This window comes from Odocoileus virginianus, chromosome 24, assembly GCF_023699985.2.
Source record: "Odocoileus virginianus isolate 20LAN1187 ecotype Illinois chromosome 24, Ovbor_1.2, whole genome shotgun sequence".
Taxonomy (NCBI): domain Eukaryota; kingdom Metazoa; phylum Chordata; class Mammalia; order Artiodactyla; family Cervidae; genus Odocoileus; species Odocoileus virginianus.
In genome coordinates this window covers 29,599,131-29,618,086 of record NC_069697.1, presented here as the reverse complement: position 1 = coordinate 29,618,086, position 18,956 = coordinate 29,599,131, and the positions used below count along the sequence as shown (strand labels likewise).

The following is an 18,956-nucleotide window of genomic DNA, read 5'->3' as shown; positions in this document are numbered from 1 at the left end:
TGGCCTCCCACACACCCATAAGCCTTAAGATTGATTTTCCTAAACCAAAGCTCTGAATATTCATTTTCCTAAACCACAGCTGTGAATGTTCATTCTCCTCATAAATCTGCATCATGTCCCATTATTTCCTGAATTAAGCATAAAATAGGGGGGGGGGTGGTTGTCAAACTCCCCAATCAGGTCCTGGCATACTTTTAAACCCAAACATTTCATTTCCCAGGTACCTTTTCTAGACCCCATAACATCAGCCGCAAACCTGTATCATCCAGTCAGCTAGAAATGATTTCCTAAGGTATCGCAGCGCTTTTAATCTCTGGATGAGTAACCTAGACGTATCCCTGTGTCCCCCTGAATATTGATTCCATTTCTTTTACCATTCTTCCCAAATGCAGCCAGGTCCAAATTTCTCCTTCAGAAAAGGAAATTCTGCAGCCTTGATCACCTGCACCAGCTCTCATGGAATGTACTGCAAGGCTGCTTTCCTCTCCTTTCCCTTATGCTACCTGTAATGGGAATCTCCAGAAAGAGTATGCAAAAAACTTTTTGATTATGAAATTTGTGCTTTTATTTTTAGGAATTGGGTTCATAGCTTTCATAAAATTCTTAAAGCCAGAAAGGGTTAATAAACCCTTGAAACAGAATGTGCTATTCATCATTCTCTAGAAATGCCCATATTCCTGAAGCTAATTTTTTGCTATTATTCCTACTCCATCTCATCTCTGCCAGTTGGAATCCTATCAGTTTTTTGAGGCCCTTCTCAAAGGCTACTTCTTCCATGCAGCCTTTCCTAATGTGATCTCTTTCTTTCTTAAACATACAAATCTTTTTGTTTATACCTCTTTGAGGGACAGTTACTCTATTTTCCCTAACTTCTACTATTCTTTATGCTTGTTACTCCCCCTTCCAAATTATGAATATCTTTAGAGCTGGAGATGCCTTCTAATTTTTATAGTCACTGAATCTTATTATATTGACTTTAAGGCAGTACTGATTGTGTGGCATGTCATTACTTCAGGTACCATAAAGAAAGAGAAAATACTGCCAATTCAACTATCACCATGCTTTCTTATCACATATTTTATAGTTTCTTATTTAAAGAGCTTATTTAGAAAATGAACTTAATATCACTAAAGTGTCTAAATGTGTCTTAAATAGACAAATGGAAAATTACAGGATGTTAGAGCTGAGAAAAAGGTCACTATTTCTTAGAGTCTTCAAAATGTTATTGCTGAAAGAAACCTTAGTGATGATCATATCGCCACTTTATGTATAACTCCTTATGTCTGAAAAGACTACTCATATCTCTTAGTAATCTGATTAAATCGGTCCAAATTCCAATTTCAAAATCTGGGAATTCCACAGCATGCAATACAGTTTCTGCATGTTTCATGGTCTATTGTGCTTCTCCTTCCCTCTGCATCCACACCCCCAAAGTCATGCAAGCTGCCTCCTTATCAATTACGGGCCACATAAAACAGCACTTTCACTAGAAATTTCAACAAGAAATATGATCTTACTAGGCATATAAAAATTTTACTGTAAACTTGAATACATACACACACACACACACACACACACACTTTCACACACATGCAAGAATAGGGGAGAGATCACAAGGAAAGTTCCCACTGAAGAGTTTATGCCTTTCACAGGCTCCTCCACCCTATCCTTCTCTTGCTCTCTTCCCACTCCTGTCTGTTTTTCTTACAGAAAAACAAGCAAATTCTTTTGCTTATAAAATAGTTTCTCTCACACTTAGACCTTTTGGTCAGGGGAATTTACCTTATTTCTATCTCAACTACTTCATGAAAATGTATCTTATCCTTTTAAGAGGGTTTATAGTTAATAAACATTATATCATTGGTTATAACTAAAGTATTAGATGGAATGACACATGCAAACTTGCACAATCAATGACAGCATTACAACCAGAACCATGTTTGTCTGAAATCAGGGTTTTTCCCCTTATTAAATGGTTCTGCATCTTACTCTGCTCTAAGTAGTTACAACATGCTAAGTGAAGCTTATGGTGGCTTGGAGTTTACTTTGAGAATAAAAAGGGAAATTCAAAATTCATTTTTGAGTAGGTAAATAATTCTTACCAGGATGATGGAAAAATACATCCAAGAAGGGGACCATGACTGAGTCAATCTACCAGCAAGTATTTACCAATTGCCTACCTTGTCTCATGGAAAGTGATAGGCACAGGGGCAGGCTCCAAGAAGTCAAGGTCCATGTCCTTACCTTGCTCACAGCCTAAAGATGAGGGAATGATATGTTCTTGAAATAAAATAGAGTGTTTTTCAGAAAATTTTTTCTATGAGCAATGTTAACTAAATTAAGAGCACTTCAGTTTCAAAATGGGAATGGAGTGTGTGTGTGTGTTTGTGTGTGTGTTGGGAGTCGATGGGTGGGAGGGGATGACAAGATAAAATGGAGAAAACAGTGAAAAAAATGTTCACAAAATTTTATACTATAGAGGACATCAAATACAACACTGGAAGAAAAGCAGTAGCTGAGATGGCATCCCATAATTCTCTTGAAAAAGTAAGTAGAAAAGGGTTGGACAATAAAGTACATATGGCTTCTACACCAGTGCTCAAAGTACAAGTAATATAAAATATAACTTGAGTTTTTACACAGTGAGGAAAATAAAATGTCATGTACATAAAGAAACCTGGTAGGATGAGGCCTACCAAGCTTTCTATGCCTGGACTGTGGCAGTGAAGAAAGGTGCAGTTCATTGTTCCGAAGAAACAGAACTGGGTTCTGATGTACAACTGGAAAGGAATGGCCAGTCAAGTGACACATACCATTTATTTGTGGGGAACTTGCTTCTGAGACAGAAGTAGCTTCTTTGCTATGATCTACAGAAAGCCAGCCCTGGCCCTCAGTATTTGTAAAATTCAGAATGGAAAGGAGGGGAGGGAAGGAAGGAAAGAAAAAAAGAGATTTAAAGGAGTAAGTAGGAGGAATAAAAACAAAAGAAATGATAGAAAGTCAAAGTAGTACTTTACATCAAGAAAATAGAGTCTTTTATGGGATTTTATGTCTTTGAGAGTGGAAAGAAGAAAGGAATTATTTAGGTGAAGATAAAGGAGAAGAAAGTAAGTAATATCATTGGAATAATATGCTGGAGCCTGTCAAAACAGATAAACTGGGTTATAGGTTCCAGGAACAAATCCTGAAACAGGCATAAAGCCAAAATCCAGGACTGAGGGGTATGTTGATTTAGTGTAATAGCATCTTTCATAAGGAAGAGGATGGCAGGGAAGAGTTTGCAACTCAAGGTCTAATTTTGACCCTAAAAGATGAATTTCATCAAGTGGAATGAGAGTGAAGGAAATCTTGAAAGACAGTACTAGGCCATTTTAGTTCTCCCTGGTAGCCAAGGAGGTAAGGTGAGATGTGTGTCCAGGATTACGGGAAGCTTAACTTCAAATAGTTAAATGATACAATTTTCATAACCTGAGATTATATGGGAGACAAGGCTAAAGGAACATGTGATTCTCTTAAGAATAAAACTCAGTCAGTGCAAATATTCTGGAGTCCAATGAAGAGGAGTTGATGTAAGGATTACAGAGATGCCTCCAGTGAACTCAGATTTAGAGATGCCAGGCACAGAGGAGGCATAACTAAGAAAGTAGTCCACATATGTCAATGCTTTCAAAAGCACAAACCATACGGCAAAAACTGAGAAATTTGATTACAAAACAAAGATTTATGTTCTATAAAAGGCACTATGGACAAAGACAGTAGGCAGAAGGTAAAATGAAGAAAATATGTGCTTTGTCTAAAACCAACAAAGATGTAATATCATCCTAGAATATATATGGAACTCCTGCAAAGGAACAGGAAATAGACAGTAACCTGATAGGGGAAAAAAAGGTTCAAATAATATCAACAGGCAATTTACAGAACAGAAAACACTAACATGGATATGGAAATTTGATCAAAATCATTAGTAATCAAATACAAATTAAAGCAACAATGAGATATCAGTTCACATCTATCAAAAGAGCAAAAATCAGGAATCCATATAATTATTAATGTCAGAATGTAGAAATGTAGAAACTTGCACTGCTGCAAGACTGATCTCATCACTTCTGGAAAGCAAATTGGTACAACTTGGATACATTAAATAGACTGATATGGCCCAGCAATTCCTCTCCTAAGAAATATAAAACAGATTCCTTACAAGTCCAGCAGCGGACTAATAGGAAAATGCTCTTAGCAGGGTATTTGTAGTGGAGTGGAGTTGGGGGCAATGTCGGTGTTCATCGGTGGAGACATGGATAGATACAACATTGTGAGTAAATACTGCACATCATGGAACAGCAGGCATCAAACTGAAGCAACAGATTAAATGCTAGCCCCTGGTAGCGTGGAGGGAGATGAAAAATGGTGCTCAGTGAAAAAGTAAGGCACAGAATGAGACATACAACAGTAGCTTTGGAGTACATTTAAGAATACATGCCTACAAAATATTTTCCGAGGGCATATTTAAATACAATTCTAAACACTAGACACGTCTTCCTCAGTGGTTCAGCTGGTAAAGAACCTGTCTGCCAATGCAGGAGATACATGAGACTCCAGTTCCATCCGTGAGTAGGGAAGATCCCCTGAAGAAGGGAATGGCTATCATTGGCTGAATCCAATAGAAAGTCAGAGGTAAGGGAATCTGTTGATGTGGTCTATACAGCTTAGCCTCAAAGCCCAGAGCTGGGTGAAAAGGGTAAGAAATTAAACTGAAGAGAGAAATAGCTATCTAGGTCTGCAGACTGGAAAATAAAAATAAACACATGTAATCAGATTTGAAATCCCAAAATGAGATTTTTAAGGGTGTTCTGGGAGGCTCTAGGTATGTTTAATTTCCATGTCCTGGGTCAGCCATATATATTAAACTGATTACTTTAAGTCACTAATTATGGTGCCTTAAGGTCCAGGGCTTTGGACACTGACACTCTACTCCTATCAGAACAGCTTTGCTTTTATTTGGTTAATGTATCAGGAGTCTGCTTAAGATTTCACTGAGGAACCAGAGCTATAGCACCACCTATAGTTAGGCAATGTGCTATGAACTCAAAAATGAATCTCAGACTAGTGGGGAAGACAGAAAAGTAAATTACAGTGCTGGGTCAGGAAAAAAAAACATGAAAGGACCGTAAAGAAAGTCCAGTGAACCCAGAAGGGTCAAGGGAGCAAGGAAGGTTTCCTGGAACCTGTAACTGAAAAGTGAGGTAAGGAAGCTCAGAGAACACTGCCGTTGTCCAAAGGAGGGAAGAAGAACGCAACAGTTACGCAACTCTCTGAAACGGGCGATGTCGCCTGGAAAGAACGAGGTTACAGATCCGCGGAGAAGGATGGGAGCTAAGGTAACTGCACGTGATACGCAAAGATCTACTCAAGCCAGTCTCTAGCCTTGCTCCACCCCCATCCCATCTCATCCTTCGTCAAAGGGGCGCGGCATTTCAACAAAGGCACTCAGCTGGGAGGGTATCCCAACCCTGAGGCCCGCGTCACCAGCGCGGACGGGCGGCTGCGGAGTCTCCTGGAAAAGCTGGTATCTCCCAGAGTGGTGTGGTTCGGGCTCTCCAGCCCCGGAGGGGAGGCTAAGGAGAAGGCGCTCACTGGTTGCTATAGCGGCGATCTAAGAGGCTGGGGAAAGTTGATTGGCCGCAGGTTCGTAGCGCGGACCACGCCCACCCCTTCCGGCGGCTGCAATCAGGTCAGGGCCCCAAGGCCTGCTGGGTAGTTTAGTGGTGCGGCGCCAAAGCGGGCTGGGAAGCATGGCGCCGACTTTAGATGAAAGGAACCTGGGGCCGGGCTACAGCTGAGGGCAGGCTGAGCCAGGACTCTGGGTAGAATTCCTGGCTTTCCCTCCCACGGTCCCTGGGCCGGGGTGTGGTAACCTTAGAGCGTGGTCGTGCGGTCCGGCGACTGTGGCTTCGCATTGGAAGATGAGTAGGGATGCGCATTTCGGGATGGCTTTTATAATAATGCATTTACAGGAGTTTTCGCTTACCCTGTGGGCTCTTTTTGTGCCACCGGGGACCAGGGCAGACTGTGGCGGGGGAAACGCGGCCAGGGCGGCGGCTTCTCTTCCGCTAAAGGCCAGCTCCCCACCATGCCTAGGTTCCCCTTTGAGGCCGGGGCTCTTTGGACCACGGGACCTTGAACCAGAAAGTGCGTTGCTTAGAGAAGACAGTTCCAGGTCACGCAGCCTGATTTTTCAACATTCCTGGCCACACTGGCCTGTTGTCGTACACGTTGAACGAACCATTTTAATGACGAATCAGGCAGTTCCTTTTTCCTGGAATTTTAAGTCCGTGGCAATGCCACACCTATTTTCTGTCTGTTAATTCACTTTGTTGTTCAGTCGCTAAATTTTGAGGACTCTGCTACCCCATGGACTGTAGAACGCCAAGCTCCCCTCTCCTCCAGTATCTCCTGGAGTTTTTTCAAATTCATGTCCATTGAGTTCGTGATGCTATAACCATCTCATACTCCGCTGCCCTCTTCTTTTGCCCTTAGTGTTTCCCGGCATCAGGGTCTTTTCCAGGGCGTCTGCTTTCCGCAACAGGTGGCCCACAGTTTTAGCAACAGCCCTTTCAATGAATATTCAGGGTTGATTTTAATTCACTACTTATTTTTTGAGGCATAATTCTAGTATCACTTCCTCAATATAAAGATTGCCCCATTCTTGGGGATAGTTATTTGACTACCTCTTAAGGAATGCGTGCTCGGGAAGTGCTGACCAGTTGGAAAAAACTAAGCCTTTTGAAATGCGCAGTGAATTTGAGCAAATTAACTTCTATGGTCCTCAGTTTTGCTTCCCAACATGGAGGTAGTACTATTAAAGGGTTTTGTGACGTTTAAATCTGTTAAAACCTAAGTGCTTAATTGTTGTGAGTGCTGTCTGTCATTCCAAAGTACTCTGGGTAAGAGCAGTTGCCACTCACAGGCCTAAAGATCCCCCTACTTCAGCTCATACTCTGCAGCCACTTGCTTGACCAGCCTTGAATTAGTCTGCTTCCTACTGTAGTAGCTTTAAAGAAAGTCTTTCTTGCCTGCTTCACTTTGCTTTGGTGTAGTTTTTCTTTGATAATGTAAATGTTTAGGTTCTGTGTTTATTGTTTCTTCTTGATGACAGTGGTGCTCCTTTCTTGCTGACTGAGTAGTGCAGCTCACGTGTTCTCTGTTTTCTAGATATTCACCAGTTGGACTCAGAGGAGTAGAGCTTTGTGGGGTGAAGGGTACTTAGTATGTGATGTCAGGATGTGAAAAGGGCTGTATCACTGTATCTGTTCGAGGGCATCCCAAGTGAGGTGCTTTTCATCTCAAGGAAGTAGCATTAGAAAACAAAGCACAGGCCTATGCCCCGTTCTTTCCTATCTGTTATGAAAGGGGTATGAGAAGGATGCAATTTGCAAAGAAAGAGAACAGCTGAGAATATTATGCCCTTTCAAGGGACACTGGATTTCATGAAGAAGAGAAGCTAAGCCAAGAGAGGAAGGGTTGCACATTAAGCAAGCCATCTGCAGTGGTGGAGCTAGTGTGGAGACAATATATCAGGAATGGAGTGGACCCACTTACCATAAGGAAATAAGGTGGAATAGTACTGAACTGGAGTGAAAAGAAAGATGGTTGAGAAAAATAGGCAGTAGGGAAAAGGGAGTTGTTTAGGAGTATGGGTAACAGGGAAGGAAACTGGTAGTCTGAGAAGCTTGGTAGAGGTACTCACTATTGGGTTGGCCAAAAAATGTTCATTCAGGTCTTTCCATAATGGAAAAACCTGAACAAACTTTTTGGCCAAACCGATACTTGAATCTAAAGAGCAATATCAAATAGTCATGTACTTAGGAAAACTAAAGGACTGAGGAAGAGGAGATTTGACACCCGGCTTCTCCTGCTTGCCCTTCCCTAACACACAGAAGTGTAAACATAACACCAAATGCAGCTGCATATTCTCCCTCAAGGGCTAGTGGAGGCAAACAAGGTAAAGTTCAGGCTGATGATGCCTAGTTTTTCTTTTTCTTCTTTTCTCTAACTTCTTTGATGTCAACTGCCCCCTAATAACCTTTTTCTTTCTTCTTCCTCTACTGTTTCTCATATAGAAGCAGACTGGATGAGGGCAGATTCAGGAAGTGAGAATGAAATGTGAGAAAGAAAAACAGCCTAAGTTGAAAGAAAAAGTTTACTCCTAAATGTCTAGGCAGAACTCAGACTGGGAAGAGCATATAAAAGTGCTATACAAAGAAAATGAAATGGAATTAAGTGTACTTATGTGTTATAGATCCTGTTATGACAACTTAGAAGAACATTACTCAGGAAGGTCTCCAAGTCTTTCCTGAAAGAGGTAAGAGAACACAGTGCTTAAAGGTTCATCAGGCAGATGAGCATTAGACATTAATAGGAACTTCCAGGCCTGATGCTGGTGCAAAGAAACCTATGAATGCTCTTTCCTGGAACCTCTCAGCTTAAAGGTTCATCAGGCAGATGAGCATTAGACATTAATAGGAGCTTCCAGGCCTAATGCTGGTGCAAAGAAACCTATGAATGCTCTTTCCTGGAACCTTATCCAACTTTTAGGACTGGAGGAGGAAGCTGCCCTTCCAGGCATCTCCCCACTAGACTGATTCTGCCTGGGAAAGACTGCTCCTCCCAAGGGCCCTCACCATCGCCCCCTTCATTTCTTTGTTTCGGAAACTGTAGATGATGGGGTTGCACATGGGGGTGATGATGGTGTAGAGGAGGGAGAAAGGCTTGTCTTTGTCAGGACCATGTGTGCTACGGGGGTTCATGTAAGAGAACATGGCTGAGGTGTAGAAAAAGATGACCACGGTCAGATGGGAGGCACAAGTAGAGAAAGTCTTGCTCCAACCAGAGGAGGAGTTCCTGCCCAGGATGGAGGCCAGGATGCGGGCATAGGAGATGACGATGAGCGCCATGGGGCTGAGCAGCACCACAATGGCATCAGCAAAGATGACTCTCAGGCTAAACTGGGGGTCTCCACAGGAGAGAGCAATCACTATGGGGGCCTCACAGAAGAAGTTTTCTATGTGGTTGTCTCTGCAGAAGGGATTCCGGAATGACATATACTCAAGCAGGATGCCATTGATCAGCCCGAAGGACCAGGCAGTACTCACCAGGCTCACACAGACCTGCCGGCTCATGACCTGGGCATAGGTCAGTGGGTGGCAGATGGCAACATAACGGTCATAGGCCATGAAAGCCAAGAGGATGCACTCAGCCACACCCACGCAGAAGACCAAGTACATCTGGGTCATGCAAGAGACAAAGGAGACAATGTGGTTCTTCACTATCAGGTGGACCAGCATCTGCGGGATGGTGGTGGTGATGAAGCAGACATCCAGGAAGGACAGGTGGCCAAGGAAGAAGTACATGGGGCTGTTGAGCCTGGGGTCTGTCCAGGTGATGAAGATGATGAGGCCGTTCATGGCCATGGCCAGGCTGTAGAGGGCTAGGAAGAGAGCAAAGAGCAATGCCCGAGTGGATGGGGAGCTCTGCTCAAAGCCCACGAGGACAAACTCAGTCACGGTGCTGCCATTCCTTAGGTCCACTGGCTTGGATCTGCTTGAGGAGGAGGGACAGAGAAAGCACAAGAGCGACAGCTGTAGAGTACTGCAAGGTACTCACTTGAGTACAAAAACCCACCTAATATTAGTGGATGTAACATAAAAGATGGATGAGTGGTGGTAAATGTTTTGTAACTTAAGTAAACATTATGTAATTGGCAGTGTTAAAGGGCAGTGAAAATGCCAGGGTCACCATAGGTGCATCTGTGGAATCATAACATCAAAAATTAAGACAGGGGTGGTTATACTTTATTCTAATTTACTCAGGCTCAAGTCAAGTATCTGTTCCAATATCTTCAATGTGGAAGGGTTAGCCTTTAATCAAATTGAGGTGAAAAAACAAGATAGTTTTCTAGAACCCATGCCAAACAGAGGAGTGGAGTATTTCAGAGGAGGGAATGGTAGCTGTTAGTTCATAGATCATATTGAAGATGCACTTGAGAGACATTTGAAGATGTATTTTTCTAGGAAAGGAAAAGGCTCAAGTATAGTATCTATTTAAAACAATGAATGGGTTGAATTTTTAGAGAAAATAAAAATAGGCCAGCTCTCAGGATTATCCCTTAGATGAGAATGATTAGCATAACTTGAAACATCATACTCAGCTCTTCCCAATCATCCTACTTCTTTCCAGTCTCAGGTTCCCAGTGGTTGCTACTGCTGCATTAACCACCCACGCCAGGCATGCTGGAGATGGGCCTGGTGGTGAGCTCTGGCGTGCTTCCTCGTAGGAGACAGTTTTCCTGCTGGGGTGGGAATTTAGGGCAATACGTAACTGGGTAAAAGGATCCAACCATCCCCTTGAGAACAGGGAAGTTCTGTGCAGGGCACAAATTCAGTCGTTTTGGATAGACATTCCGACACCTTCAAGCTGTTCCTTTACCAACAGAGAGTGAATCTTGTTCTTTTCTCTGTCATCAGAGAATGAGCACCCAGAATTCTCACGCTCTATTCTCACTGCAGTTTTTAGGAAGTCATTATGTTCATATTAAATATCTCCTACTTTTCATCCTGTTTTGGAGTTAGGATATATCGGACAGATCTTTCACTTTCAGATTTTTATAGACGGTGTATTTGTTCTCAACATTCAGTTCTGCCAGCCACTCTTCTTCATTTTCTCTTCTTCCGTTCCCTTTTATACACACTCTCAATTTCTCCCCTCTTTTTGTCTTTCCCATGGTTTTCCACTTACTTCCATTTCTCACTCTCTTCTTCTTGCTCTCCCTTCCTCATCTCTGGTGGTGGGAGTCTGTCATTGAGCTACCTCTGGTTGAACTCCTCTCTGCTCTCCGCGTCTTTAAATCTTACAGGTACCTAACTTAACTTTAAAACATACCAATGTCATTACTGCTACTTCTTTTAGCTTGGAATCCCTGTAGTTGTTTCCTGACAGGTCCAGGCAGTGTTTGGGCAGTAGGCCATTCTCATCATAGCTGCTTTGAGTGATCCCCTGAAAATTCCTCTCTCGGCGGCCCAGAATGAGTAGGGAGGGGCAGAAAGAACTGTTTAATCCAAGAAGTGGCTTTGAATCCTGGGTGCAGTGGACTTGTTGAAACTGAGGTCAGAGTCTGGGCAAGTGAAGTAAGTGAGCTACACTTCAGACAATAAGAAACTGAAATTCAACCTATGGAATCATTATGATTTGCAAGAGTACAAATGTTTATTTGTGGCTTGTTCGTTAGAATATTCTGTGATACCTGGTGTCTTGTTAACTACAAGAGTTAGTCAGGAGTTAACCAATCAAACATTTGTATAAGTAAATGGAACAATAATATCTTGAAAATCACATCCTACCTCATTCTGTTGCTTGGCTGGTAATGATGTTTGTCATTGAATTACTGTGACAAATAACAGAGAAACTCATGGTGTTTGAAGAACTTGTCCAGAGAGGATGGTCTGACCTGGTGGGCCACTCTGGAAGAGAAGTTTTGTATGATGACCTTGTTAATTCTCTGTCATCAATATCATGGGTGATGAATGTTTATTTAAATAATATTCCTAAGTTATGTAGGCTTCCCAGGTGGGGCTAGTGGTAGAGAACCCACCTGCCAATGCAGGAGACAAAAGAGACGCAGGTTCGATCCCTGTGTTGGGAAGATCCCCTGGAGGAGGGTATGGCAACTCAGTCCAGTATTCTTCCCTGGTGAATCCCATGGACAGAGGAGCTTGGAAGGCTAAGTCCATAGGATTGCAAAGAGTTAGACACGACTGAAGCAACTTAGCATGCAGGCACTAAGTTATGTGTGTACTGCACTTTGTAGAATAGGTGAGGAACTTTACATTTCATGTATTCCACTTATTAGTAAGCTTATATTGTTCTCACTTTTTTTATAGTGTTTATTTTTACTTTCTTAGGATTTTTAATTTTGTCTGTGATAAATAACTGAATTCTAGCACCTTGATTTGAAGTCACATTTTCTTATAACTATTAATAGTTGAAGAAATACCAGCAGGAAAATAAAGCTAAATTCTCCTTTAGCTTCAGATAAGCTCATATTATTCTATAACATAAAAGATGTCCTTGAAAAATATTTCTGGCAAAGAATTTTCTAAGACTGGACATCAGAAATTGTTGCTATGTGCTGTAAAGCTAATCTTGAACCTCTAAAATGTAATTTTGATTTTGGTAGGTCTTATTTATGGCCATGGTAATATATAGATCGGTATCTCTTTGTTTTCTAAAACATACACATACTTGTGAGATTTCTTTGTTAAACCAGAAGAGGATGGTGGGATTTTCTTTTGCCAAGTGTGTAGAGATTAAATAACCACTCATAATTCCTTGGGTTTCTTATGTAAAGACTGGAGATCTGTAATCTCATTTAAATTAACAATAGTTTATAAAATAGTTTACACCCACCATCACATTTAAACCTCAAGTTTATTATTGTAATTTAATGATGTGATTTAATCTCATTGAAGAACCTGCATCAGAGGAGCAGCCACATGAAGGTAGAAATGGGATTGTCTTAATACACCACTACCCCTGGTTAAACAAAGACTTAATGGGACAGGAGAACACAATGTTAGGCATAGTTAGGGGTGTGTAAAGAATAACAACTTCCATATTCCTGATGTTTCCTTCCACATGAATGAAACTATTATAGCAACATACCCCTGGCCCTCTCCTCTTCCTTCATTCACACCATCTCATGGAGGGGAGATGGAGTGGTTATCTGATTTTAGAAGGAAAGCCGAGCACATGTGTCTGTCTCTTTTCTCTAGACTTCCCCTTTGGAGTAAGTAACCTTCTTAAGGGCAGGCTCCACCTCTGTTTGGGGAGACAGTGTTGTTGTAGCTGCCAGCAACAAGGAAATAAGTTTGTCTAACTCTGTATTTCTGCATCAGTAAGTTCAATTACTCAAATTTCTGTATTGGTATTAATAAAGTTGATATTTTACCCTCCATATTCAGGTGCCACCGTATTTCTCAATTGATTAAGAAGTAAAGGAAGGAGTAGTGTTATTTATTGGACCGCATCAAAGTCCCAGTTATTAGTAATATTATCACATACAGGGAATTAAAGTATAAACAAAGAAGTATGATAGAGCTGTGGTTATAACAAAAAGAAAGTGAGCCACAGTGGTGTTTGGCAAATCCCAAGAGAGAGGAATTCTGTTGATAAACACATATGTTGAATTCTCAAAGAACAGTACTGGTGAATTGAGAGATGTCTACCTTCCATGACCACAGGAGCACAGTGAACAAAGCGTGCTACTGTAGACTAGACTGGTGGGAAAATGTCTCATTATAAAGTAAGACTCTGATTCCTGTCATTTTTACAGAGGGGCCAGGACACTTTTGAATAATTGAACAATTAAGCCAGTATGTTTCTGTTGCCTTCCTTTCATTTTATAACTACAGGAAAGAAAATACAATAGAGCATTGTATTGCTTATTTATTCTGAAGAGTATGTTTGTTTTAGGGATGAGGTTGGTTCACTCATGTTGTAAAGAAATTCACCAGCCTTGTTTAAAATCATGTTAAGTTCTTCTCTTAGAAAGCTTCAGCCTCTGTTTTTTGCAGGTTTGCTTTAAATGTCTCTAATAATTTCAGATCTTACACAGCTTGAAGCCTGGTCCCTCTTCTGTATACTGTAGTTCTTTGCTTTTTGGATTAAATACTCATTTTGTGACCTTAAAGCAGAAAAATGTCTTCTGGTTGAAAACTGTTAAGGTAAATATATTCATACTTGGATTCATGGACCCCGGGGAATCAGTAGGTGTTTCAGAATGTCCATGCATCTCTGAAATGTTATAGGAGGTACCGTGTGTGTCAGAGCTATTTGCTTGGAACCTCCACAGTTTAATCAAAAGCAGCTGGAACTCACAAAGGGTAGAAACTTGTGATTTAGAGATTTCAAGTCACTAAAGTCCTGTAGACTTGTCTTCTTTAAGCCAAATATGAACATACTCTTTTATCTTGCAGAATTGTTTGTTTCCCCAAAAGTGTCTCCTATGGAGAGTGGCTGAGTGATGGTTGAGCACCCAATTCCACTGCCAATGACCTCTTGAGATTATAGCTACCCCCAAGATACCTCAAAGAAGTCCAGGCAGTTCATATTATCTGGGGTTTTGGCTCCCAACTCTGTATTGAGGAACACTAGGTCTCATGTTTGAGGTGGACTACTTGGTAAGTTTTTTTTTCCCTGGGCTACTCAGTAGCTTAAAGCCTACAAAACCCTCAATGCCTAAAGTAGCCAAGAAGCCTCCTTGTTGATTTTCTCCAGATCTATACTCCAATCTTTCCATCACAATTAAAAGGAGAATACACTGACCCAAGAACACAGAGAGCTGAGTTGGGATGGCGGGGAGAGTGCAATAAGTAACTAAATAGCAATATTAATGACCTAGGTTCAAAAGATGACATTCTGAATCACCAGGGAGGCGGTGCCTCTGGCCATATGAGTAACCAGAACTTAACCTGAGGGAATACTAACATTTTTTTTTTTTTTTAATTGGGAATGAAATTGGAAGGAGGTGGTGAAGGAAAAAAACAACACTAAAATGGAGCTTCTAGGCACTTAAGGAGATCCATCCTGGAGAATACTGCTATGGTGAAGTGAACTGAAGTGAAAGTGGCTCAGTCGTGTCTGACTTTTTGTGACCCCGTGGACTATACAGTCCGTGGAATTCTCTAGGCCAGAATACTGGAGTGGGTAGCCCTTCCCTTCTCCAGAGGATCTTCCCAACCCAGGGATCAAACCTAGGTCTCCTGCACTGCAGGTGGATTCTTTACCAACTGAGCCACAAAGGAAGCCCAAGAATACTGGAGTGGGTAGCCTATCTCTTCTCCAGGGGATCTTCCCAACCCAGGAATTGAACTGGGGTCTCCTGCATTACAGGTGGATTCTTTACCAACTGAGCTATCAGGGAAGCCCACTGCTATGATGGGCAGTGCTTTTCAATTTCTTTCGAGGTTAGGAAAACCAGAAATGGTAGCTAGAGGAACTTCCTGTCCCACAAGGACATTTAAGCAGTTGTTTTGCAGAGTTTTGAGAATTTTTCTGTGGAAGTCTGGTTTAGATTTGGTCTAGTGAAAGATAAAGAACAGAGAGAAGTCTGCACAGTTATCAGTGCCCCAGGAGCATCCATGTCTCTTAATCTCCTTAGTTAACAGTATTAACTGAACCCCGTAGTTCAGAAACCCTGAAGTCACTTTCCGTCCCCTCTTTCTAACCTCCGTATTGTATTGCTATTTTCATACCATGTGCTCAGTCATGTCTGAGTCGTGAGTCCTCTCTCTGTCCATGGAATTTTCCAGGCAAGAATACTGGAGTGGTTTGCCATTTCCTCCTCCAAGGGATCTTCCCCGGCCCAGGGATTTAACCTGCATCTCCTGTGTCTCCTTCACTGGAGGTGGATTCTTTACCTGCTCAGCAATTAAATACTGTTATCTTCCCCTGCTCCCCTACAGAACACTCTATACCCCAGCTACAGCTTTTGTTTCCCAAATACACTGTCATTTCCTAAGCCTCCAAGACTCGACTAGTGCTCTTTTTGGAATTCAGTCTTCATATGTATCTCTCCATTTGACAAACTGCTCTGACGAGACCAGTCTCAACTCTTGCAGCCATAGTGAAGTCATCAGTAACTCTTGCCACATCAGCTTATTTGAAATTGCATTTGTTCCTGAACTCCTTAACTCCAGAGATTTTACATTCTTATTTCCTGGGACACTGCCTAACACATAGCAGTTGTTCAATATATATGTATGTTGAAGGGATAATAGAATAAATGACCATCTGAGTTCTGACTTTCTGCATTATTTAATGTTGTCCATGACAAAACTTTAAAAATTAACTCCTACAAACCTGTTTTCTCATCTGTAAAATGAAGAAAACTATATTTGTCTGTATAGCTGTGAATATTAGGAGAAAATTATTCAATCAAAAATATACAATTTATATAAAAATATACACATAAACCACATAGAATATCTGCAATAGGAAAGTGCTCAACAAATTTTAATTTACTGTTTCCTTTTGCAGGTCACTGCATAAATGAAAAATATTAATTAGGACATTTATATTTTTAAATGTCTGTAATCCTCATGTTGGATCATTGAAAAAGAGAGAGTTCCAGAAAAATATTTACTTCTGCTTTATTGACTATGCCAAAGACTTTGACCGTGTAGATCGCAACAAACTGTTGAAAATTCTTAAAGAGATGGGAATACCAGACTAACTGACCTGCCTCCTGAGACCTCTGTATGCAGGTCAAGAAGCAACAGTTAGAACTGGACATGGAACAACAGACTTCCCAAATCGGGAAAGGAGTACATCAAGGCTGTATATTGTCACCCTGCTTATTTAACTTATATGCAGAGCACATCATGAAAAATGCTGGACTGGAAGAAGCACAAGCTGGAATCAAGATTGCCAGGAGAAATATCAATAACCTCAGACACGCAGATGACACCACCTTCATGACAGAAAGCGAAGAAGAACTAAAGAGCCTCTTGATGAAAGTGAAAGAGGAGAGTGAAAAAGTTGGCTTAAAGCTCAACACTCAGAAAACTAAGATCATGGCATCCGGTCCCATCACTTCATGGCAAATAGATGGGGAAACAATGGAAACAGTGACAGACTTTATTTTTTTGGGCTCCGAAATCACTGCAGATGGTGACTGCAGCCATGAAATTAAAAGATGCTTGCTCTTTGGAAGAAAAGTTATGACCAACCTAAACAGCATATTAAAAAGCAGAGACATTACTTAGCCCACAAAGGTCCGTCTAGTCAAAGCTATGGTTTTTCCAGTAGTCATTATGGATGTGGGAGTTGGACTGTAAAGAAAGTTGAGTGCCAAAGAATTGATGCTTTTGAACTGTGGTGTTGGAGAAGACTCTTGAGAGTCCCTTAGACTGCAGAGAGATCCAACCAGTCCATCCCAAAGGAAATCAGTCCTAAATATTCATTGGAAGGACTGGTGCTAAACTGAAACTCCAATACTTTGGTCACCTGATGTGAAGAACTGCCTCATTTGAAAAGACCTTGATTCTGAGAAAGATTGAAGGCAGGAGGAGAAGGGGATGACAGAGGATGAGATGGTTGGGGAGTTGGTGATGGACAGGGAAGCCTGGCGTGCTGCAGTTCATGGGGTCGCAAAGAGTCGGACATGACTAAGTGACTGAACAACAGTCCTCAAAGTTCCTGAAATCTTTTAAAAACTGAATCTGCATATTAAAAATGTATTTTTTAGGTCTTCCCAGTGCACCAGCCCTGAGCTGATTCATGTCAATGTATGGCAAAAACCACTACAATATTGTAAACTAATTAGGTTCCAACGAATAAAAATAAATGAAAAAATGAAAAAAAAAGTGTACTTTTTAAGCACTGTTAAGTTCTGGTAGAGTATACAGTACAGTTAAGGACAGGCATATTTTATAAATTAAATATAATATATGGTTAAGAGCTCTAATCAAGCTTCAATCAAATACTGGGGGATCTGAAGAGTAATGAAATCATAAAATACTCAGGAAAGTGTGAAAGAAGGAAAAATATCAGATGCAAGAAAAATATTTACTAACAACTGACAGATTAAAGAAGGTTGTTTGTGGAGAAAGGCATCCTTGGTAAGAAAAAATAGTCACTATAAGTGAGAACCTGAGTGAGTTAACTTTTAAATGTTTCACATCAGGTATAATGCTGAAATTACATCTAAACTTGAGACCTTAAGAGGTGGAAAATAGCCACAAAAAGATGTTCTTTTAGTAAACTGAATTTTTAGTGGATATGTCATTTTGTGATATAAGGCAGTTTCTCTTCAGTCTTTGTTAGGGAAGATAGAAATTCCTGCTGCCAATTTGACAATGTGTGAATGAGTTGGAGGTAACCATTCCATGATGGCCAATACACAATAATTTAGAAATCAATTATATAAAATAAGAAGTGTAAACTAAGTGGGGCTTATCTGAAGATTGAGTGAAGATTTCCCTTGCTTCTCAAGGCTGGGAACTAAAAGCCAGCTGTTAGGATTTATAAGGCTTGTATTCCTTCTTCCATCTCTGAAAATTCTCCTAATAAGATTAGATCAAAGGCAGCCTGCAGGAAGAAGGCAAAGGCATCCACCCTCCTAATTCGAGCTCAGAGAATGTGTAGTTCACCCTAAAGTGGCCAATCAATTTCTTTTTGTTAACTAAGAATGAGAGAATATACCATTATACTGAATAGTAAAACTAACAATTTAGAAAGCAGATTAAAAGATGCAATATAGGGACATTCATCATTCAAAAATATAGACAGGTTGACAAGCCCCAGAAATCAACAAGGGAGGAGTCCTGAATTGTTGTGTTGTTATTGTTTAGTTGCTTAGTCATGTCTGACTCTTTTGAGACCCCATGGACTGTATAGCCTGCCAGGCTTCTCTGCCCATGGGAAGAATTAGCCCTGTTAAAGTAGAAGGGCAACCAGGATTTACAGAAATCCTTGTTAGTGAGACCGCCATCATCCACAACTGGAGATCAGAGGGAATGCACAACTATGGGTTGTTTGGAAGATTTTGTTGCCTATCTGTACAGGGAAAGAACAAAATAGTTGTACCCAGTTGGGTGGTGTCTCACAGCAGGAATGTCAGAGGGAGAGGAAACTACAGTGGGTCTGTTCAAGAAGAGAAACTAGAAAGGCCTTGCAAGAGCAGAGCCCCTGTTCCGCAGATCTCCTTGACCCTGCATTCTATTGCACTAACCTGTCATTAGAAAGACAGGCCAGGCCCTTACTAAGTCCTTAAACGGTCAGAAAAGAACTTTTCCCTGCTGGTTTCACATATTATTCGGAATGCCCTGGAATTATGGCATTCTTAAAGATTTTAAAATATGAGGTGAACTCCATGATTTTCACTAACACATCTACATCAATTT

The 18,956-nt window shown here is 41.1% G+C and overlaps 1 protein-coding gene and 1 long non-coding RNA gene across 3 annotated transcripts; one reads left to right on the top strand and one right to left on the bottom strand.

The window, feature by feature from the left end:
- Positions 1 to 5,752: 5,752 nt before the first annotated feature.
- Positions 5,753 to 17,417, top strand: LOC139030848 (uncharacterized). Of its 2 annotated transcripts, none has more exons than XR_011483271.1 (3): positions 5,753 to 7,999; positions 8,297 to 8,359; positions 16,090 to 17,417. It is a non-coding gene; the product is annotated as an uncharacterized lncRNA (long non-coding RNA). The 2 variants fall into 2 exon arrangements; XR_011483270.1 differs by having other exon boundaries at positions 8,118 to 8,359.
- LOC110146786 (olfactory receptor 10AD1-like) lies at positions 8,631 to 10,832 on the bottom strand. The gene is made up of 2 exons (XM_070454889.1): positions 10,792 to 10,832; positions 8,631 to 9,594 (listed from the first exon to the last, which is right to left on the bottom strand). Exons 1-2 carry the CDS (start codon positions 10,830 to 10,832, stop codon positions 8,631 to 8,633), a joined length of 1,005 nt encoding a protein of 334 aa, XP_070310990.1.
- Positions 17,418 to 18,956: the final 1,539 nt, after the last annotated feature.